This window comes from Lithobates pipiens, unplaced genomic scaffold (assembly GCF_037356315.1).
Source record: "Lithobates pipiens isolate NorthernLeopardFrog02 unplaced genomic scaffold, aLitPip1_a1.2 Scaffold_76, whole genome shotgun sequence".
Taxonomy (NCBI): domain Eukaryota; kingdom Metazoa; phylum Chordata; class Amphibia; order Anura; family Ranidae; genus Lithobates; species Lithobates pipiens.
In genome coordinates, this window is record NW_027507899.1 from 1265378 (window position 1) to 1283672 (window position 18295).

Below are 18295 nucleotides of genomic sequence, written 5' to 3' on the forward strand. Positions count from 1 at the left end.
TAATTGCATACCTGGACGATATCCTAATCTTTTCCTCATCATTGGAAGACCATCGTAGACATGTCCGTAGCGTTTTAGCTCGTCTCAGGGTACACGGGCTCTACGAAAAACTCGAAAAGTGTGAGTTTAAACGCCAGTCCATCCAATTCCTGGGCCTGGTTATATCAGTGGAGGGCATCAAGATGGATCCCCAAAAAGTGTCTGCCATCCTGGACTGGCCTGCGCCTGTGGACAAGAAGGGTGTATAGCGCTTCATCTGCTTTTCCAACTTCTACCGGAAATTTATCAGGGGTTTCTCTGCAATTATTGCTCCCATCACCGAACTGACCAGGCAGGGTACCCGATTCTCTTGGACCCCTGAGGCTCAGCTGGCCTTTGAAAGACTCAAGATGCTATTTACTTCTGCCTCTATTCTGAAACATCCGGATCCAGGCTTACCCTTCGTTCTTGAAGTGGATGCTTCAGAAATCGCTGTGGGGGCAGTGCTATCCCAGCGGCAGGGTGTCAAGGCCCTTCTTTTTCCGGTGGCGTTCTTTTCTCGCAAACTGTCGTCATCCGAAAGGAACTATGATGTTGGGGACCGAGAACTTCTGGCCATTAAGGCGGCTCTGGAGGAATGGCGTTATCTATTGGAGGGTGCTGCACATCCCATCCTGATCTACGCTGACCATAAAAACCTGGAATATCTGAGAACTGCCAAAAGACTTAGACCACGGCAAGCCAGATGGGCTCTTTTTTTTTCTCGGTTTCAATTCCACATCACCTATAGACCTGGTTCTAAGAACGTCAAGCCGAATGCCCTGTCACGTATGTTTTCTAACCCTGAAAAGACTCGGCCTCCTGATTCAATTCTACCTTCTGGGAACTTCCTGCTCCTCCAAGGGGACCTTATCTCCCGGATCAGACAGGCTTCTGTTGGAATGTCCCGAGCCCTGAGGTCAGCTGTAGTGAGGGGTTGTTCTGGCATAAAGGCAAGATTGTGGTTCCTGAAGCCTTGAAGGTGAACGTGTTGGAACTCTGCCACGACCATAAGATGGCCGGACACTTTGGTACCCTGAAGACTGCCGAACTGGTTCAGCGCACCTTCTGGTGGCCTCAACTTCTCAAGGATTGCAAGGACTATGTGGACTCTTGTAGCACTTGTGCCCAAAATAAAAACAGCTTGACACAGGCTTGGGGTCTACTGAAACCTTTGTCTGTCCCTGAGAGACCGTGGAAAATGATTTTGATGGACTTTATCGTGGAACTTCCCCTATCCGAGGGGTTCTCTACTAGTGATGGACGAACTTCCGACGGGACGTTTCGCGAACGCGGACCGCGAACGAGGCCGACCATTCGCGAAACCGAACTTTCGCAGCGGGCCCCATTGACTTCAATGGGAGGCGAACTTCGCAAACCTACAGGTCTAATGTGCAGCCACAAAATAATGAATAGCTGTGCAAACATAACATATGTATGAGGTGAATTTGGGATCGATAACTACAAGCATTCTTTTTTTATATGGGAAATTGTTCTGACAATTCAGGACTATGGAGCGCATGAAGGCAATGGAGGAGAGGGAAGGTCAGGGACCAGGGTAGGCAAAGAAGAGGGTGCAGGAGATGATCACCAGCAGCGTGACATACAGCAATGACACCTGCACCGTGATAGACGCATCTGACAACAGCACCGTGATAGAGGGCACTGACATCAGCAACGTGACATAAAGCATTAAAACCAGCACCGTGACATACAGCATTGACAGCAACACTGTGATAGAGAGCACTGACATCAGAAGTGTGACATACAGCACTGACATCAGCACCGTGATATACAGCACTGACAGCAGCACCGTGATAGAGAGCACTGACATCAGAAGCGTGACATACAGCACTGACATCAGCACCGTGATATACAGCACTGACAGCAGCACCGTGACAGAGAGCACTGACATCAGAAGCGTGACATACAGCACTGACATCAGCACCGTGATATACAGCACTGACAGCAGCACCGTGACAGAGAGCACTGACATCAGATGCGTGACATACAGCACTGACATCAGCACCGTGATATACAGCACTGACAGCAGCACCGTGACAGAGAGCACTGACATCAGAAGCGTGACATACAGCACTGACATCAGCACCGTGATATACAGCACTGACAGCAGCACCGTGACAGAGAGCACTGACATCAGAAGTGTGACATAAAGCACTCACACCAGCACCGTGATATACAGCACTGACAGCAGCACCGTAAGCAGCCCCAGGAGGAAGTCAGCACAGCACAGGGATGGTGTGATCCCCTCATAATAAGCAGGCCCAGGAGAAACTCAGCACAGCACAGGGATGGTGTGATCCCCTCATAATAAGCAGGCCCAGGAGAAACTCAGCACAGCACAGGGATGGTGTGATCCCCTCATAATAAGAACCCCCAGGAGGAAGTCAGCACAGCACAGGGATGGTGTGATCCCCTCATAAGCAGCCCCAGTAGAAATATGACACCGCTCAACCTCTTCAAAGAGGAGCAGTCAGCGGTCAGCAGTGGTGCACCTCAACCCTATCTATTGTGGACCGATAGCGGTCCTTACAGAACAGCAGACTGTACCGCACTCAACCCTATGTACTGTAGCACCCTTCACCAAGTTACCAGTCCTTATAAGGACCTTTGTGGACCAAGTAGGTTGTGTGTGACTGATTAGCAGACTGTACGTCAGTCCCTATACTGCTGAAGGACTGCTGCAGTATAGGGCAGCAGTCAGCAGTGGTGCACCTCAACCCTATCTATTGTGGACCGATAGCGGTCCTTACAGAACAGCAGACTGTACCGCACTCAACCCTATGTACTGTAGCACCCTACACAGACCAAGTTACCAGTCCTGATAAAGAGCTTTGTGGAACAAGTGAGTTGTGACTGATTAGCAGACTGCAGCAGATGGGCAGCAGTCAAGTATAATATTCTTTCTATATTTGGAAGAAAGAATATTATACGTGTACAAGCCTATTACCGTACCACTGATACCATTCCTGAAAAGAACCTTTGTGGAACTAATAGTAACAGCAACTCTTTAAACTGACCCTCACTGCCTAACACACTGCTTCCTTCCTTTCCCTATACAAACTGGCAAAACAGAGGAGACTGGAACAATAACTGGTTACTCGAATAGCTCTTTTGTGGACCTGATAGTAACAGCTAATGATGATGATGATGATTATGATGACTAATCTGGCTGTCCCTAAAATAGCAGCAGACACAGCGCTCTGTCCCTTTATCTAAACTGACAAAAGATACTCAGGCTGCTGCAAGAATCAGTAGCACAGCAAACCTATATACACCTAACACCTATACCAGTCCTGAAAAGAACTTTTGTGTACCAAATAGCTAGTGGTTTATCTCTCCCTACTCCACACAGCAACCTCTCCCTATACTGACAGAAGAAAGAATGTAAAATGGCTGCCGGATCGTGTGTATTTATAGGTTAGGGGGAATGTCCAAGTGTCCATGTGCTGTCATGTCTCAATTGGCTGTCCTGTACCCCATGATGGATGTGTCAGCATAGGTCAAAGTTCTTTTACACATTAAACACGTAAGTCCGCCGGGGGCGAACGACGCGAATAGTCTGTGAAACGAGCGGACCGCGAACGACCGAAATTCGCCGCGAAACGACCGCCGGGCGAACCGTTCGGCCATCACTATTCTCTACTATCTTTGTTGTTGTAGATAGGCTGTCCAAAATGGCCCACTTCCTCCCGATGAAGGGCACCCCCTCGGCAATGGAGACGGCCAAGATCTTTATCAAAGAAATTGTAAGGCTGCATGGGGTCCCGGCAAGTATTGTTTCCGATCGAGGTGTCCAATTCACTTCAAGGTTTTGGAAAGCGCTCCTTTTCTTCCGCTTATCACCCCCAGACAAATGGACAAACGGAAAGAACCAATCAGTCCCTGGAGCAGTACATCCGCTGTTTTTCTTCTTTCTCGCAAGATGACTGGGTCTCGCTACTACCTATGGCGGAGTTCACATATAACAACTCCTTGCATTCCGCCATCAACCAAACACCGTTCTTTGCCAATTACGGCTTCCACCCAGCTTTTTACCCAGCTCAGTCCCAGAATGCTCTGTTCCGGCAGTTTCCGAGACATTGGACTTCTTCTCTAAAAACAACAAACTCCTAAAGGAGACTATGGCCCGGTCCCAGGAATGCTATAAACGGGCGTTTGACAAGAAGAGACGTGGAGAACTTGTTCTGGCGCCCGGCAGCCAAGTATGGTTATCCACAGCCAACCTTAAGATGGCCTGTCCCTCCAGGAAGTTAGGCCCTAAATTCATGGGCCCTTTCACAGTAAAGAGGAGGATAAATGAAGTTGCCTATGAACTTAACCTGCCTGACTCTTTTAGAGTGCACCCGATCTTTCACGTGACCTTACTGAAACCCGTTACCCTAAATCCCTTTGCTGACCGCACTACTGGCCCACCCGAACCTGTTATAGTGGACAATGAAGAAGAGTTTGAGGTCGAAGCAATCCTTGATTGTAGGAAGAGGGGTAATGTAACCCAGTACCTTATCAAGTGGAAGGTTTATGGCCCTGAAGACAACTCCTGGGAGCCCGAGGGCAATCTACATGCTCAAGAACTTTTGCGGGCCTTCAAGAACCGCCAGGTTTCCAGATCGGCTCACCTGGGCAGTCGGAGTCTGCCCTTAAGGAGGGGGCACTGTCAGGGTCGTTACCTGGATGGTCGCGGTGCTGCTCGTGTTGGTGTGCGCCGATGTCCTGCGGTGTGTGCTGGGTTGCGTGTTCCTGTGCGCGTGGTGTTGCACGCTCCTGTGGGCGCTGGTGCGCATCGGTATGTGCCCTCGCGTGCCCCTGCTGGCGCCGGTGCGTGTCGGCGCGCGCCGGTGTCCGCTGTTGTTGGCACTTCAGGTGCCGATGGTGTGTGTGCTGGCGCCTGGGTGCAGGTGCGTCGGCGCGCGCACGTGTGCGGTGCCTGGTGCCAATCGGCCTATTTAGGCCTGCTGCTGAGACCATTCAGGTGCTGCCTGATCAACAGCTCCTCGGTTCCTGTCCCGTTGTCCGTATCCTGCGTTCCTGTTTCCAGATCTCCTGACGACCCGGCTCTCCTTGGACACCTCTGACCTCTACCTGCACCTGACCTCGGCCTGTTTGACCTCTCTCTTGCCTGCTCCTTCTGTGCCTCTGCTGCCCGCCTGTTGCCAAACCCTGCCTGCACCCGGACCTGCCTGCTCTGCTCCTGCTCCGTACCCAGTTTGCCTGTGTCCTACCTATGCACCTGCTGCTGGAAGTTTCCTGCAAGTTCCTGCTCCTGGAGCCATACCACAGGCTCTCTTACCACTCTGCACTCTCAGCCACCTGTCTGCTCTATCAGGGGTTGTAAGTCGGACACGTACGGGAGTCCACCCTCTGCCCAAGCGGACTCACCGGTTCGGTAAGTGCCAGTCTGACAGTTGTACAGCGCTGTGTATGGGGGTCACATGACTGAAGAAAATGGGTGTCATGTTTGGGGGGGGATTTAGTGTTTGGGGGAGGGGTGCACACCTGATTATAGGTATGGATGGGGGAGGTGCATGCTGTGTATGTATTGGTCCTTATCAGTGGAAATGATTGTCTCTCTCAGTTCCAGTATCGGGTCCGGATCTGAAAGTCTCATGTCTCCAGAATGGCAGCGCTAAGATCTCCTGCAGGGTGGAGGAGGGGAGTAAGCCGAATATCCGTCTATCTGTGATTGGAGGATCCCAGCGGAATTATTCTGTTTCTGCCAATAACATTACAGCCATTGTGGAGCCTTCGGGGCCCTGGAACATCACCTGTACTGTGATGAATAGACTCAACCAGTCTGAGATAAGCCAAGCCGGGGTCACCTGTCCAGGTGAGTGGAGAGCAAAGGACACCGTGCAGAGCCATTTAAAGAGAGCAGGCAGAAGGGGCAAGGGGTGGAGTCACTGATCTGGAAGGGTAGGAGGGTGGAGCAAAACAGATAAGCGAAGAGCTCCACCTACTGACTGAAATAGAGAATATGAATATGAACCCACCTAAGATTGAGTAGGTTCCCCTTTTTCTGCCAAAACAGCACCGGCCAGTCCAGACATGGACTCCACTAGACCTCTGAAGGTACGCTGTGGTATCTGCCACCAAGCCATCAGTAGCAGATCCTTTAAGTCCTGTAAGCTGAGAGGTGGGGCCTCCATGGATTGGACTTTGGAGGCCAGGTCAACAAGTGGAACTCATCATGTTCCCCAAACCATGCTTAAAACATTTTTTTTAAGGGTGGCAGGGCACATTTTTCAGCTGAAAGAAGCCACTGCCATCAGGGAATACAATTTCCATGAAGGGTTGTACTTGGTCACCAACAATGTTTAGATAGATGGTTACGTATCAAGTAACATCCACATGAATGGCAGGAGCCAAGGTTTCCCAGCAGAACATTGCCCAAAGCATTGCTGTCTCTGCTGGCTTATCTTCTTCCCATACTGTATCCTGATGCCGTCTCTTCCCCAGGTAAGTGATTGCCCCGGCCATCCACATGATGTAAAAGAAAATACTATTCATCAGGCCAGGCCACCTTCTTCCATTGCTCCATCCTCCAGTTCTGATGCTCACATGGCCCTTGTAGGTGCTTTAAGCTATGGATACGGGTCATCATGGAACCAGGTTGGGACTGGCCATAGGGCACACTAGGGACGCAAAAAAAGAGCTGCAGGGGTCCCTAACCCCTGGGCCACAGACCGGTACCAGTCCATGGCCTGTTGATGACCAGGCCACACAGCGGGAGGTAAGCTGTGACTGTGGTCTGGACAGGGCTAACACGGACCCCGGTCACCGCTCACCTCCCGCTGTGTGCCAATGCCTGTACCTCCTCTCTCGGCTCTCCTGTCTCATCAATGACGTCATCCTATCAGCAAAACAGGGGTTTGAAGTAGCTGGAGATCTGCGCTGAGAGTGGGAGTCTTTCCATAATAAATAGCCATCCTCTTGTGTTAATATGATCCAGATCTTCAGCTCCTCCCACCTCCGGCTGATAGGAGGACATCGTGTGTGGGGCGGGAGACCCTGGAGAGGACACACAGAGGTGGAATCCTGCCTCTGCCGAGCTGAAGGTAGGACTGCGCAAGGGAGGCAGAGAGTGAAAAGGGGGCATGACTGCAAGGGGCACTGTAAAGGGGCACTGCAATCATTACCATGCCCTTTTAGAGTGCCGCCCCCTTTATATTGCAGTGAGGAGGACTGACTCCATGAATATCCTGTCACCAACCCCTCCCCCCCCCCGTCCCTGGAAAAATTGGCTTCTCAGCCCAAAATGGCCGGGCCTGTTTATTGTCCCAATCCGGGCCTGATGGATACCCTGACCGGTCTGCGGCTACAGAGCCCCATACACGACAAACTGCGATGGCCACCACCTTCAGGGACAACATGTTCACTTGTTGCTTAGTATATCCCACCCACTTTCCGATGTCATTGTAACCAAATAATCAATGTTATTCAAATTTGGTCATTAGGATGGAGCTGCACTAAAAATGGTATTGTGATGAACAAATTACCACACATAAATAAATAAACATATATCTGATAATTACTTGGCCATTAAGGAGAGGGTTGCCATAGTTGGGAAATAATCGAGGAGTGAAGGAGTTGTTTTCTGATGTCATTAGTCAGGAAGGGTTGAATTCTGGAGAGGTTGTGGAGGGGAAGGTGGCAGGATTTAGCCAGTGATTGGATGTGGGGGCTGAAGGAGAGGTCAGAGTCAAGGATTACACCCGGGACCCCGGCATGTGTGGAGGGACCAATGGTTGTGTTGTTGATATTAATGGTGAAGTCATGGGGGGAGGGGATCGTGAAGGAGGAAATATAAGAAGCTCAGTATTAGAACGATTGAGTTGGAGGAAGTGGTGTGACCTCCATACTGATATGTCATTCAGTAAGTTAGAGATTTGTGAGGAGATTGAGGGGGTGAGTTGAGGAGTGGAGAGATAGATCTGGGTGTCATCGGCGTAGAGGTGGTATTGGAAGCCATGGGAGGTTATCAACTGGCCCAGGGAAGAGGTATAGAGTGAGAATAGGAGGGGCCCAAGACCGAAACCTTGGGGTACCCCAACAGAAAGAGGAGCGGAGGAGATGGAGTTGTGACACTGAAAGTGCGGTGAGATAGGTAGGAGGAGAACCAGGATAAAGCAGAATCACGGAGGCCAAGGGAGTGGAGTTTATTGAGGAGGAGCAGGTGGTCAACTGCATGGAAGGCAGCAGAGAGGTCTAATGCCGCATACACACAATCAAACAATCCGGTGGAAAAGTCCGGCGGACCAGAGTCCGCCAGACAATCCGCCCATGTGTGGGCTCTGGCGGACTTTTTTTTACCCAAAAGTCCGGCGGACTTAGAAAGTAGTTTTGACTCAAAAACTGTCCGCCGGACAATATGGCCGTGTGTGTGCTAGTCCGCCGGACTTTTGAAATGAATGGACTTTCCCGCACGGAGAAAAGTCTGTTCATTTTCAGCGCGGCTCCAGGTAGACGAGACTTGTGAAGGAAGTCAATGTTCGGCGGCGAGATTGACACGTCGCTGGCCCCGTCACCTGGTATGGACTTAAAGGGAAAGCCTTACGCCGAAAAAAACAGTGTGGGGGTCCCCCCAGGTCCATATCAGACCCTTATCTGAGCATGCTACCAAGCCGGTCAGGAAAGGGGGTGGGGAGGAGCGAGCGCCCCCCCCCCCCCCCTGAGCCATACCAGGCTGCGTGCCCTCAACATGGGGGGGTGCTTTGGGGAAGGGGGGCCGCGCGGCCCCCCCACTCCAAAGCCCCTTGTCCTCATGTTGATGAGGGCAAGGGCCTCTTCCCGACAACCCTGGCCGTTGGTTGTCAAGTGAAGTCAGGGCAAAGTCAGAGCTCCCAAGCACTATACTTTATTCATTTCAGCGGATCTTGTATTTAGAGGACCATCATGGCACCCAGGTATCTGGTCCATTCATGAGGAGAGGACAGCCTTCCATATCCCTAGAGGATCATTGTGATAAGTCTCAGTCTCTATGTCATTACTCTGACCAATCATATCCTGGAATTCTCTTCCTCCAGTCCCCCTCTCTGACATCACTATGAACCACACCTGTTTCCCGAATGGGAGCGCAGAGGCCGAATGTTCAGTGAAAGGATCAGATCCGCGTTATTCCTGGAGTTTGGATGGAAGATCCGTCTCCTCACACCGCCGGGTAACTCTTCCTCCTCCGGTCTCCGGAACCCTCCACTGTGATGTCACCAATCAGATCAATAATCTAAGTAGATCCATCAACATCTCCTGTCCAGGTGAGTGAGGGACTGAGACTAAACCGGGCAATTCATTTTGTTACCAATCAAAATCCTGACAACATTTTCCATATTCAGAGAATTGAATGTATCCGAAATTTCAAATCACAACACCGCAGTAATGAATTTCAACTGATCCAAAATAAATTATAATGAAGGAATTTGAAATGGAAACATATTACATTAAATACAGTAAGACATAAAACTGAAATAAGATGATGATTCCTACGTAGGCGGCATCATAGACTAGAATAACATAGAATAGAAAATAAAGGAATATAACAGAATACAAAAGAATAGAACAGAAAATAAAAGAATAGAAAATAATAGAATACAATAGCAAAAAAATTTATTGAACAGAAGAAAATAGAATAGAAGAAAATAGAAAGCATATAGCCATCTTCCAAAATTTTAATTTTGAGTTTCAAAATTAGAATTTCGAATACAATAAAATAGAAAGGATATACCTGTCTTCCGAAATTCAAATGTAGATTATAATAAAATACAATAAAATAGAAAGAGTACAATTGTCTTCTGAAATTCAAATTTTGAATAGAATAGAATCAAATCGAAAGAATATAGCCGTCTTCCGAAATTTTAATAAAATAATATAAAACAGAAAGCATATAGCTGTCTTCCGAAATTCAAACTTAGAATAGAATAGAATAATATAAAATAGAAAGAATATAGCCATTTTCCAAAATTTGATTTTGAGTTTCAAAATTCAAAATTAATATTTCGAATGTGATAAAATAGAATATGAATATACCTGTCTTCCGAAATTCAAACGTAGAATATAATAAAATACAATAAAATAGAAAGAATATAGTCATCTTCTGAAATTGAAATTTTGAATAGAATAGAATCAAATCGAAAGAATATAGCTGTCTTCCAAAATTTGAATAAAATAATCTAAAATAGAAAGAATATAGCTGTCTTCCGAAATTCAAACTTAGAATAGAATAATATAAAATAGAAAGAATATAGGCATCTTCCAAAATTTGATTTTGAGTTTCAAAATTCAAAATTAGAATTTCGAATGCGATAAAATAGAAAGAATATAGTCATCTTCTGAAATTCAAATTGTGAGTAGAATAGAATAAAATAGAATACAGAATAGCCATCTTCCAAAATCAGATTTTCAAAAATTCTAATTTTGAATGGAATAGAATAAAATAGAAAGAATATAGCCGACAACCGAAATTCTAATTTCAAATAGAATAGAATAAAATAAAATATAGTCATCTTCTGAAATTCTAATTTCAAATAGAATGAAATAGAAAGCACATCCGTCTTCTGAAGTTTGAATTTTGAAATTCAAATTTTGTATAGACTAAAATAAAATAGAAAGAATATAGCTGTCTTATGAAATTCTGGTTTAGAATAGAAAAGAATATTCAATTTCAAACATGCAATATCCAATAGAATATAATAAAATATAAAAAATATAGCTGTCTTCCAATATACAAATTTCAAAAAGAATAAAATAGAAAATAAAGGAATACACTAGAATAGAAAATAAAGTAATAGAACAGAATAAAATAGAATATGGCTGTCTTGCAAAATTCAAATTTGAGTAAAATATTATAAAATAGAAAGAATATAGCTGTCTTTCGAAATCCTGGTTTAGAATAGAAGAGAATATTTAAATTTCAAACATAAAAAGGAAATAAAGGAATACACTAGAATATAAAAGAATAGAAAATAAATTAATAGAATTGAATAAAATAGAATATAGTCGTCTTCCAAAATTCAAATTTAAAAATTCAAATTTCAAATAGAATAAAATAGAAAGAATATTGCCATCTTTTGAAATTCAAATAGAATAGCATTAAATAGAAAGAATATAGCTGTATTTCGAAATCCTGGTTTAGAATAGAAGAGAATATTTAAATTTCAAACATAAAAAGGAAATAGAGGAATACACTAGAATAGAAAAGAATAGAAAATAAATTAATAGAATTGAATAAAATAGAATATAGCTGTCTTGCAAAATTCAAATTTGAGTAAAATATTATAAAATAGAAAGAATATAGCTGTCTTATGAAATTCTGGTTTAGAATAGAAAAGAATATTCAATTTCAAACATACAATATCCAATAGAATATAATAAAATATAAAAAATATAGCTGTCTTCCAATATACAAATTTCTAAAAGAATAAAAAAGAAAATAAAGGAATACACTAGAATAGAAAATAAAGCAATAGAACAGAAAAAAATAGAATATAGCTGTCTTGCATAATTCGAATTTGAGTAAAATATTATAAAATAGAAAGAATATAGCTGTCTTTCGAAATCCTGGTTTAGAATAGAAGAGAATATTCAAATTTCAAACATAAAAAGGAAATAAAGGAATACACTAGAATAGAAAAGAATAGAAAATAAATTAATAGAATTGAATAAAATAGAATATAGTCATCTTCCAAAATTCAAATTTAAAAATTTGAATTTCGAATAGAATAAAATAGAAAGAATATTGCCATCTTTTGAAATTCAAATAGAATAGCATTAAATAGAAAGAATATAGCTGTCTCCCAAAATTCTGGTTTAGAATAGAAAAGAATATTCAAATTTCAAACATAAAATATTGAATAGAATAGACATGTGCAGAGTGAAATATTTTGTTTCAGAATTTAGTTTTTGCCTGAAAAATAAATTTATTTAGTTACTCCCGAAATTCATTTTTATTTTTCGTTCAAAAATTGCATTCGTCCGAAAACCCACGTGAATTACAGTTGAATCTGTCTTTGAAGGCTTATGGTGTCTGTCGAATGTATAAAGAAGATTCGACGGAGCTGCTAAACTCTATATAGCATACTTCTTAGAACCCTATTAAAGTCTATGGGACTCGAACGTTCAAAATCTTAAGTACTAATTTTAAAGGCTAATATGCAGGTTACTGTATTAAAAAGTGTTTGGGGACCCGGGTCCTGCCCCAGGGGACATGGATCAATGCAAAAAAAAGTTTTAAAAATGGCAGTTATTTTCGGGAGCAGTGATTTTAATAATGCTTAAAGTGAAACAGTAAAGTGTAATATTCCTTTAAATTTCATACCTGGGGGGTGTCTATAGTATGCCTGTGAAGGGGCGCATGTTTCCCGTGCTTAGAACTGTCCCTGCACAAAGTGTAATTTCTGCAGGAAAAAAAGTCATTTAATGAATTGTCGGCTCCCGTAATACAGAGAACACTCATTGAAAGTCATTGATAAAAAAAAAGCGTGGGGTTCCCCCAAATTCAATTAACCCTTATCTGGATACCTGGCTCTTACCCTCTGGAGACCTGGTTCTTACCCTCTGGAGAGCCACCTCTTACCCTCTGGAGACCGGGCTCTTACCCTCTGGAGACCAAGCTCTTACCCTCTGGAGACCTGGCTCTTACCCTCTGGAGACCAGGCTCTTACCCTCTGGAGAGCCGCCTCTTACCCTCTGGAGACCGGGCTCTTACCCTCTGGAGACCGGGCTCTTACCCCTATCTGGAGACCGGGCTCTTACCCTTATCTGAAGACCGGGCTCTTACCCTCTGGAGACCTGGCTCTTACCCTCTGGAGACCAGGCTCTTACCCTCTGGAGACCAGGCTCTTACCCTTATCTGAAGACCGGGCTCTTACCCTTATCTGGAGACTGGGCTCTTACCCTTATCTGGAGACCGGGCTCTTACCCTTATCTGGAGACCGGGCTCTTACCCTCTGGAGACCGGCCTCTTACACTCTGGAGACCGGCCTCTTACACTCTGGAGACCGGCCTCTTACCCTCTGGAGACCGGCCTCTTACCCTCTGGAGACCCGGCTCTTACCCCCTGGAGACCGGGCTCTTATCCTCTGGAGAGCACATGTGATCCTGATTCAGTTCACTAAGTGGATGGAGTTGGGCATCCAGTCTCCATGGATCCACCAGATTTGCCAGTTCCGATTTGGTGGAACCAGTTCCTCTGTCTCTGGTTGTGTCCTATCCAACATACAACGTAAGAAACCTTATCTCCGTTCTCAGTTACTATAAAGACTCTGACTCCTCCTCCCTCTCTGTGTCTCTCAGTTCCGGTATCGGATCCGGTCCTGCATGTGAAGTGTCTCCAGAATGGCAGCGCTGAGATCTCCTGCTCGGTGGAGAAGGGAACTAACGTCTCCGTCAACCTGACTGTGAGTGGAGGATTGGAGGTATATAATGCCACCGGATCGGAGCGGACGGTCCGTGTCACTGTGCCTCTGGTGTCATCGCCCCATTCCTGGAATATCACATGTTCAGCACAGAATGCCATTAGTCTGAGAACCGCCAACAAGACGAGTGACACTTGTCCAGGTGAGAGCCGTGTGTGTGTCCTTTAATTCTATATACACCTGGGTGGTGCCCCCGTCATTATGGCACAGGACTGAGGTTCCATCATCTCTGCTTACAGGCTCAGGACTGAGTTAGGTTTCAGGTTATAGTTGGGTTAGGTTGGAGGAAGGTTAAATTAGGGTTGAAGCTCATCTTCAGAGCAGTGGCGGCTGGTGGTCAACATTTGGGGGGGGGGCGCAAAACAGTTTTGAAAAAAAAATCAAATGCTGCCACTGTGCCATAAAACGCTACCACTGTGCCATAAAACACAGCCACTGTGACCTCAAACGCTGGCACTGTGCCCTGAAACACAGCCACTGTGCCCTGAAACGCAGCCACTGTGCCATAAAACGCAGCCACTGTGCCATAAAACACAGCCACTGTGCCCTCAAATGCTGCCACTGTGCCCTAAACGCAGCCACTGTGCCCATCAAACGCAACCACTGTGCCCTTAAACGCTGCCACTGTGCCCTATAATGTGCCATAAAAAGCTGCGATTTTGCCCTCAAACGCAGCCACTGTGCCATAAAAAGCTGCCACTGTGCCCTCAAATGAAGACACTGTGCCATAAAAAGCTGCCACTGTGCCCTCAAACACTGCCACTGTGCCCATCAAATGCAGCCACTGTGCCCATCAAACACAGCCACTGTGCCTTAAATGCTGCCACTGTGCCCTTAAACGCTGCCACTTTGCCCTAAAATGTGCCATAAAACACTGCCACTGTGCCCACAATGCATGGGCCGCCACTCCTCCAGAGAAATTGAAGCTTCCCTCCCACCCCTTCCCTTGATGGCATCAGAAAAGAATATCTAAATGTTCTTTTTACTCACCAAAAGCTGCAATCAGATGACGTTCCAGTGCCAAATCTATTCTGCTCTTCTCTATTAAAGAAGTGGGGTCCCTCTCCAGGTATCTACATTAGGGGTGGGTCAAACACCCCCGGTGACACACACAATCCAGGACAAGTCTGGGAGAAAACTTTTTTCGGAAGGGAGTATAACAAGACTCGTTGCCACTCGTTAAAATTAGAAGAAAAGAGGTTTAACCTTAAACTATGTAGAGGGGTCTTTACTGTAAGAGCAGCAAGGATGTGGAGTTCCCTTCCACAGGTGGTGGTCTCAGCGGGGAGCATCGATAGTTTCAAGAGACTATTAGATAAGCACCTGAACGACCGCAACATACAGGATATACAATGTAACACTGACATATAATCACACAACATACAGGATATATAATGTAATACTGACATATAATCATACAACATACATGATATACAATGTAATACTGACATATAATCATACAACATACATGATATACAATGTAATACTGACATATAATCACACAACATACAGGATATACAATGTAATACTGACATATAATCACACACATAGGTTATACTGGATGGACTTGTGTCTTTTTTCAACCTCACCTTCTATGTTACTATGTAATGATATGTGTGGTTCTCCGGTGAGTCGGGTTAGACAGACCCAACTGGAGTTCTCGGTCACCACGTGCCCCTAATAGACACAGGATGACTTACACATAGGAGGGGACGGAGGAGCTGGACAAGGAGCTTCCAGTGCCCTCGAAGGTAAACTGGGTTCCACAAACCCCCCACCCAAAGTGACTCCCGTCACAGCTGTTTATCAGCTTTTTCTCCACTAGCGCTCAGACACAAGTAGAGGAGAGCCGTTCGGATGCTCTGCTGACAGGGGGGTCACCCAGGACTACCAGGGATGCCATCCAAGACCACCAGAGATGCCCACCATGGATGCCCACCCAGGACCACCAGGGTTGGCAATCAGTGCCCATTAGAGATGCCAGTCAGGGCCCAGCAGTAATGCCTGCCAGTGCCTCCTCATCAGTACTGCTTATCAGAGCCATCTATCAGTGCCACCTATCAGTGCCTTCTATGAGTGCCTCCTATTAGTGCTCATCAGTGCCTCCTATCAGTGCCCTTCAGTGCCACCCATCAGGGCCCATCAGTGCCACGTATCAGTGCCCATCAGTGCCTCCTATCAGTGCTGCCTATCAGTTCCCATCAGTGCCACATATGGATGCCCATTAGTGCTGCATATCAGTTTCACCTATCAGTGCCCATCACTGCTGCATGTTAGTGACTCATCATCAGTGCCACCTCAACAGTGCCCATCTGTGAAGGAGAAAACTTACTTATTTACAAAATTTTATAACAGAAACAAAGAAAAATTGTTTTTATTTTCAAAAGTTTCAGTCTTTTTTTGTTTGCTTAGCAAAAAAAAAACAAAAAACAGAGGTGATCAAATGCCACCAAAAGAAAGCTCCAATGTTGGTTGGGTGCAGTGTTGTATGACCGCTCAATTGCCGTTTAAACAGCGACAGCACTGAAAGCTGAAAATTGGTCCTGGGCGGGAAGGGGGGGAAAATACCCGGTAGGCAAGTGGTTAAAGTCTATGGGACATGAACATGAAGAATCGAAAGTGCTAATTTTAAAGGCTTATATGGAAGTTACTGTCCTAAAAAGGGTTTGGGGACCCGGGTCCTGCCCCAGGGGACATGGATCAATGCAAAAAAAAGGGTTTTTAAACAACAGTTTTTAAAGGAGCAGTGATTTTAATAATGCTAAAAATGAAATGTTCCTTTAAATATTGTGCCCGGGGGGTCCCCTTAGTCTGCCTGTAAAGTGACGCATCTGTGCGATGTATAGAATGCCGCAGCTATAATGACATTTGTAAAGGAAAAAAAATTAATTTAGGCTCAAGGCTGTGATGTATTGCAGACTTCCGGCAATATAGATGAAAAAAACGATGGGGGGGGGGCCCTTAGGGTCTGGTATGGATTTTAAAGGGAACCCCATGCCAAAATGTAAAAATAAATTGGTGTGGGGTCCCCCCAACATCCATACCAGACCCTTCTCCAAGGGTAATGGGAGGGATAAGCGAGCGCCCCCCTCCTCCTGAACCATACCAGGCTTGCCCTCAACATGTTGATGGGAACAAGGGCTTCTTCCCGACAACCCTGGCCGGTGGTTGTAAGGGTCTGCAGGCGGGGGGGGGCTTATTGGAATCTGGAAGCCTCCTTTAACAAGGGGGCCCCCAGATCTCAGCCCTCCTATGTCAATGTGTATCGGGTACATCGTACCCCTACCCGTTCACCAAAAAAGTGTAAAAAAAAGTAAAAACCACAAGAGACAGTTATTGACAAATCCTTTACTAAAAAAAAAAAAAAAAAAGTGTCCCGCGATGTACATCCACCATGCCGCCCGACGGACCCGAAAAATAGCAAGAAAGAAAACGCTCCACCTTCATGGGAGGACTCCCACCGACTGATCTCCCTGAGCTTTCACAGCTCTTATATAGGCAAGGGCGGGGCCACCTGGGGACATAACCAGCTGACCCCGCCCCCTTCTGAGGTCATATGTTTTCATTTTTGCTATTTACCAGGTCCACTGGGCGGCGTGATTGATGGTGGATTTACAATGCGAGACACTTTTTTTTTTCTTTTTTATTAAAAGATTTGTAAAGAACTGTCTCTTGTGGTTTCTACTTTTTTTGACACTTTTCTGGTGAATGAGTAATTGAGTAGGGGTCCGATGTACTAGACATGTGCAGTTCATTCAGTTCCAAATTTGTTTGTTTTTTTAACAAATTTTGACAAATTTGTTAATTCTGAATCTTCCAAAATTTCTGAATTTCTGATTTTCTGATTTTCCGAAGTTTCGAATTTCTGAATTCAGAAATTAAAAACATTTGGAATTTGGAAAATTATAAACTTTAGAAATTGGAAATTCAGAAATTGGAAGTATTGGAAATGAGAAGATTCTAAATTCGAAAATTCTAAATTGGGAAATTTGAAATTTTGGAAATTTGAAATTTCGGAAATTTGAAAATCCGAAATAAGATTGAAAATCTGAAGACTCAAAAGAATGAAAATCCGAAAATTCAAAACCCAGAAAATCTGAAATAATAACGAACTAATAATAACTATTAAATTATAGGCATTGGAATTTCCTTTCAATTTTGGCTTAGTGAACATAATGATTATGAATTTATCTGAAATAACAAATATTGTATCTAAACGAATGGAACGTAATGATCTATTAATAGTAAATAAAAATAATAATAATAAAACTTTTTTTTATTATTCATTTGTTCCATTCCATTTGTTTAGATGTGGCATCCATTATTTTGGATAATTCGTAACTTCAGATAAATTTGTACTCATTACGTTTACAAACAGCCAAATTTGAAAGGAAATTCCAATACCTATAATTTAATAGTTAGGTATAATTTAGAATTTTACTGATTTTCTTTCTTTTTTTCAGATTTTCAAATTTCTGAATTTTTCAAATTCGGAAATTTGAAAATTTGAAATTTGAAATTTGAAAATTTGAAATTAGAAAAATCAAAATTCAGAAATCTCATTTCACAACATCATATAACGATGTTCTTCAACCTCCAACCGTGTTATCAGAGCCGCTCATCGGACTGAATTATCCCCACAATCAATAGATGATCAATAGTGCTTTAGACAGTAAAATCTTCACCAGCGATCCCCTCCTGTACTAAAATGAGATTCCGTGTTTACAATACAATGCTATGGGAGATCTTGTTCTGTGATTGGATACTGGAGGAGCAGGTCAGTCGGCACCTACCCATGGAGGAATGTGGGGCATCATCCCGGTAAAGGAGAGGATTGGTAATGAGCAGAA

At 44.6% G+C, this 18295-nt stretch overlaps 1 protein-coding gene across 1 annotated transcript in view; it reads left to right on the forward strand.

Moving 5' to 3' along the window:
• Positions 1-18295, forward strand: part of LOC143959458 (hemicentin-1-like) — a gene marked incomplete at its 3' end in the record, with an annotated part of 230754 nt that overhangs the window by 116632 nt on the left and 95827 nt on the right. The window contains exons 5-7 of the mRNA XM_077468111.1: positions 5615-5866; positions 9063-9290; positions 13324-13587. Of these exons, the coding sequence (XP_077324237.1) occupies positions 5615-5866; positions 9063-9290; positions 13324-13587 (744 nt within the window). The remainder of the gene's footprint in view (positions 1-5614; positions 5867-9062; positions 9291-13323; positions 13588-18295) is intronic.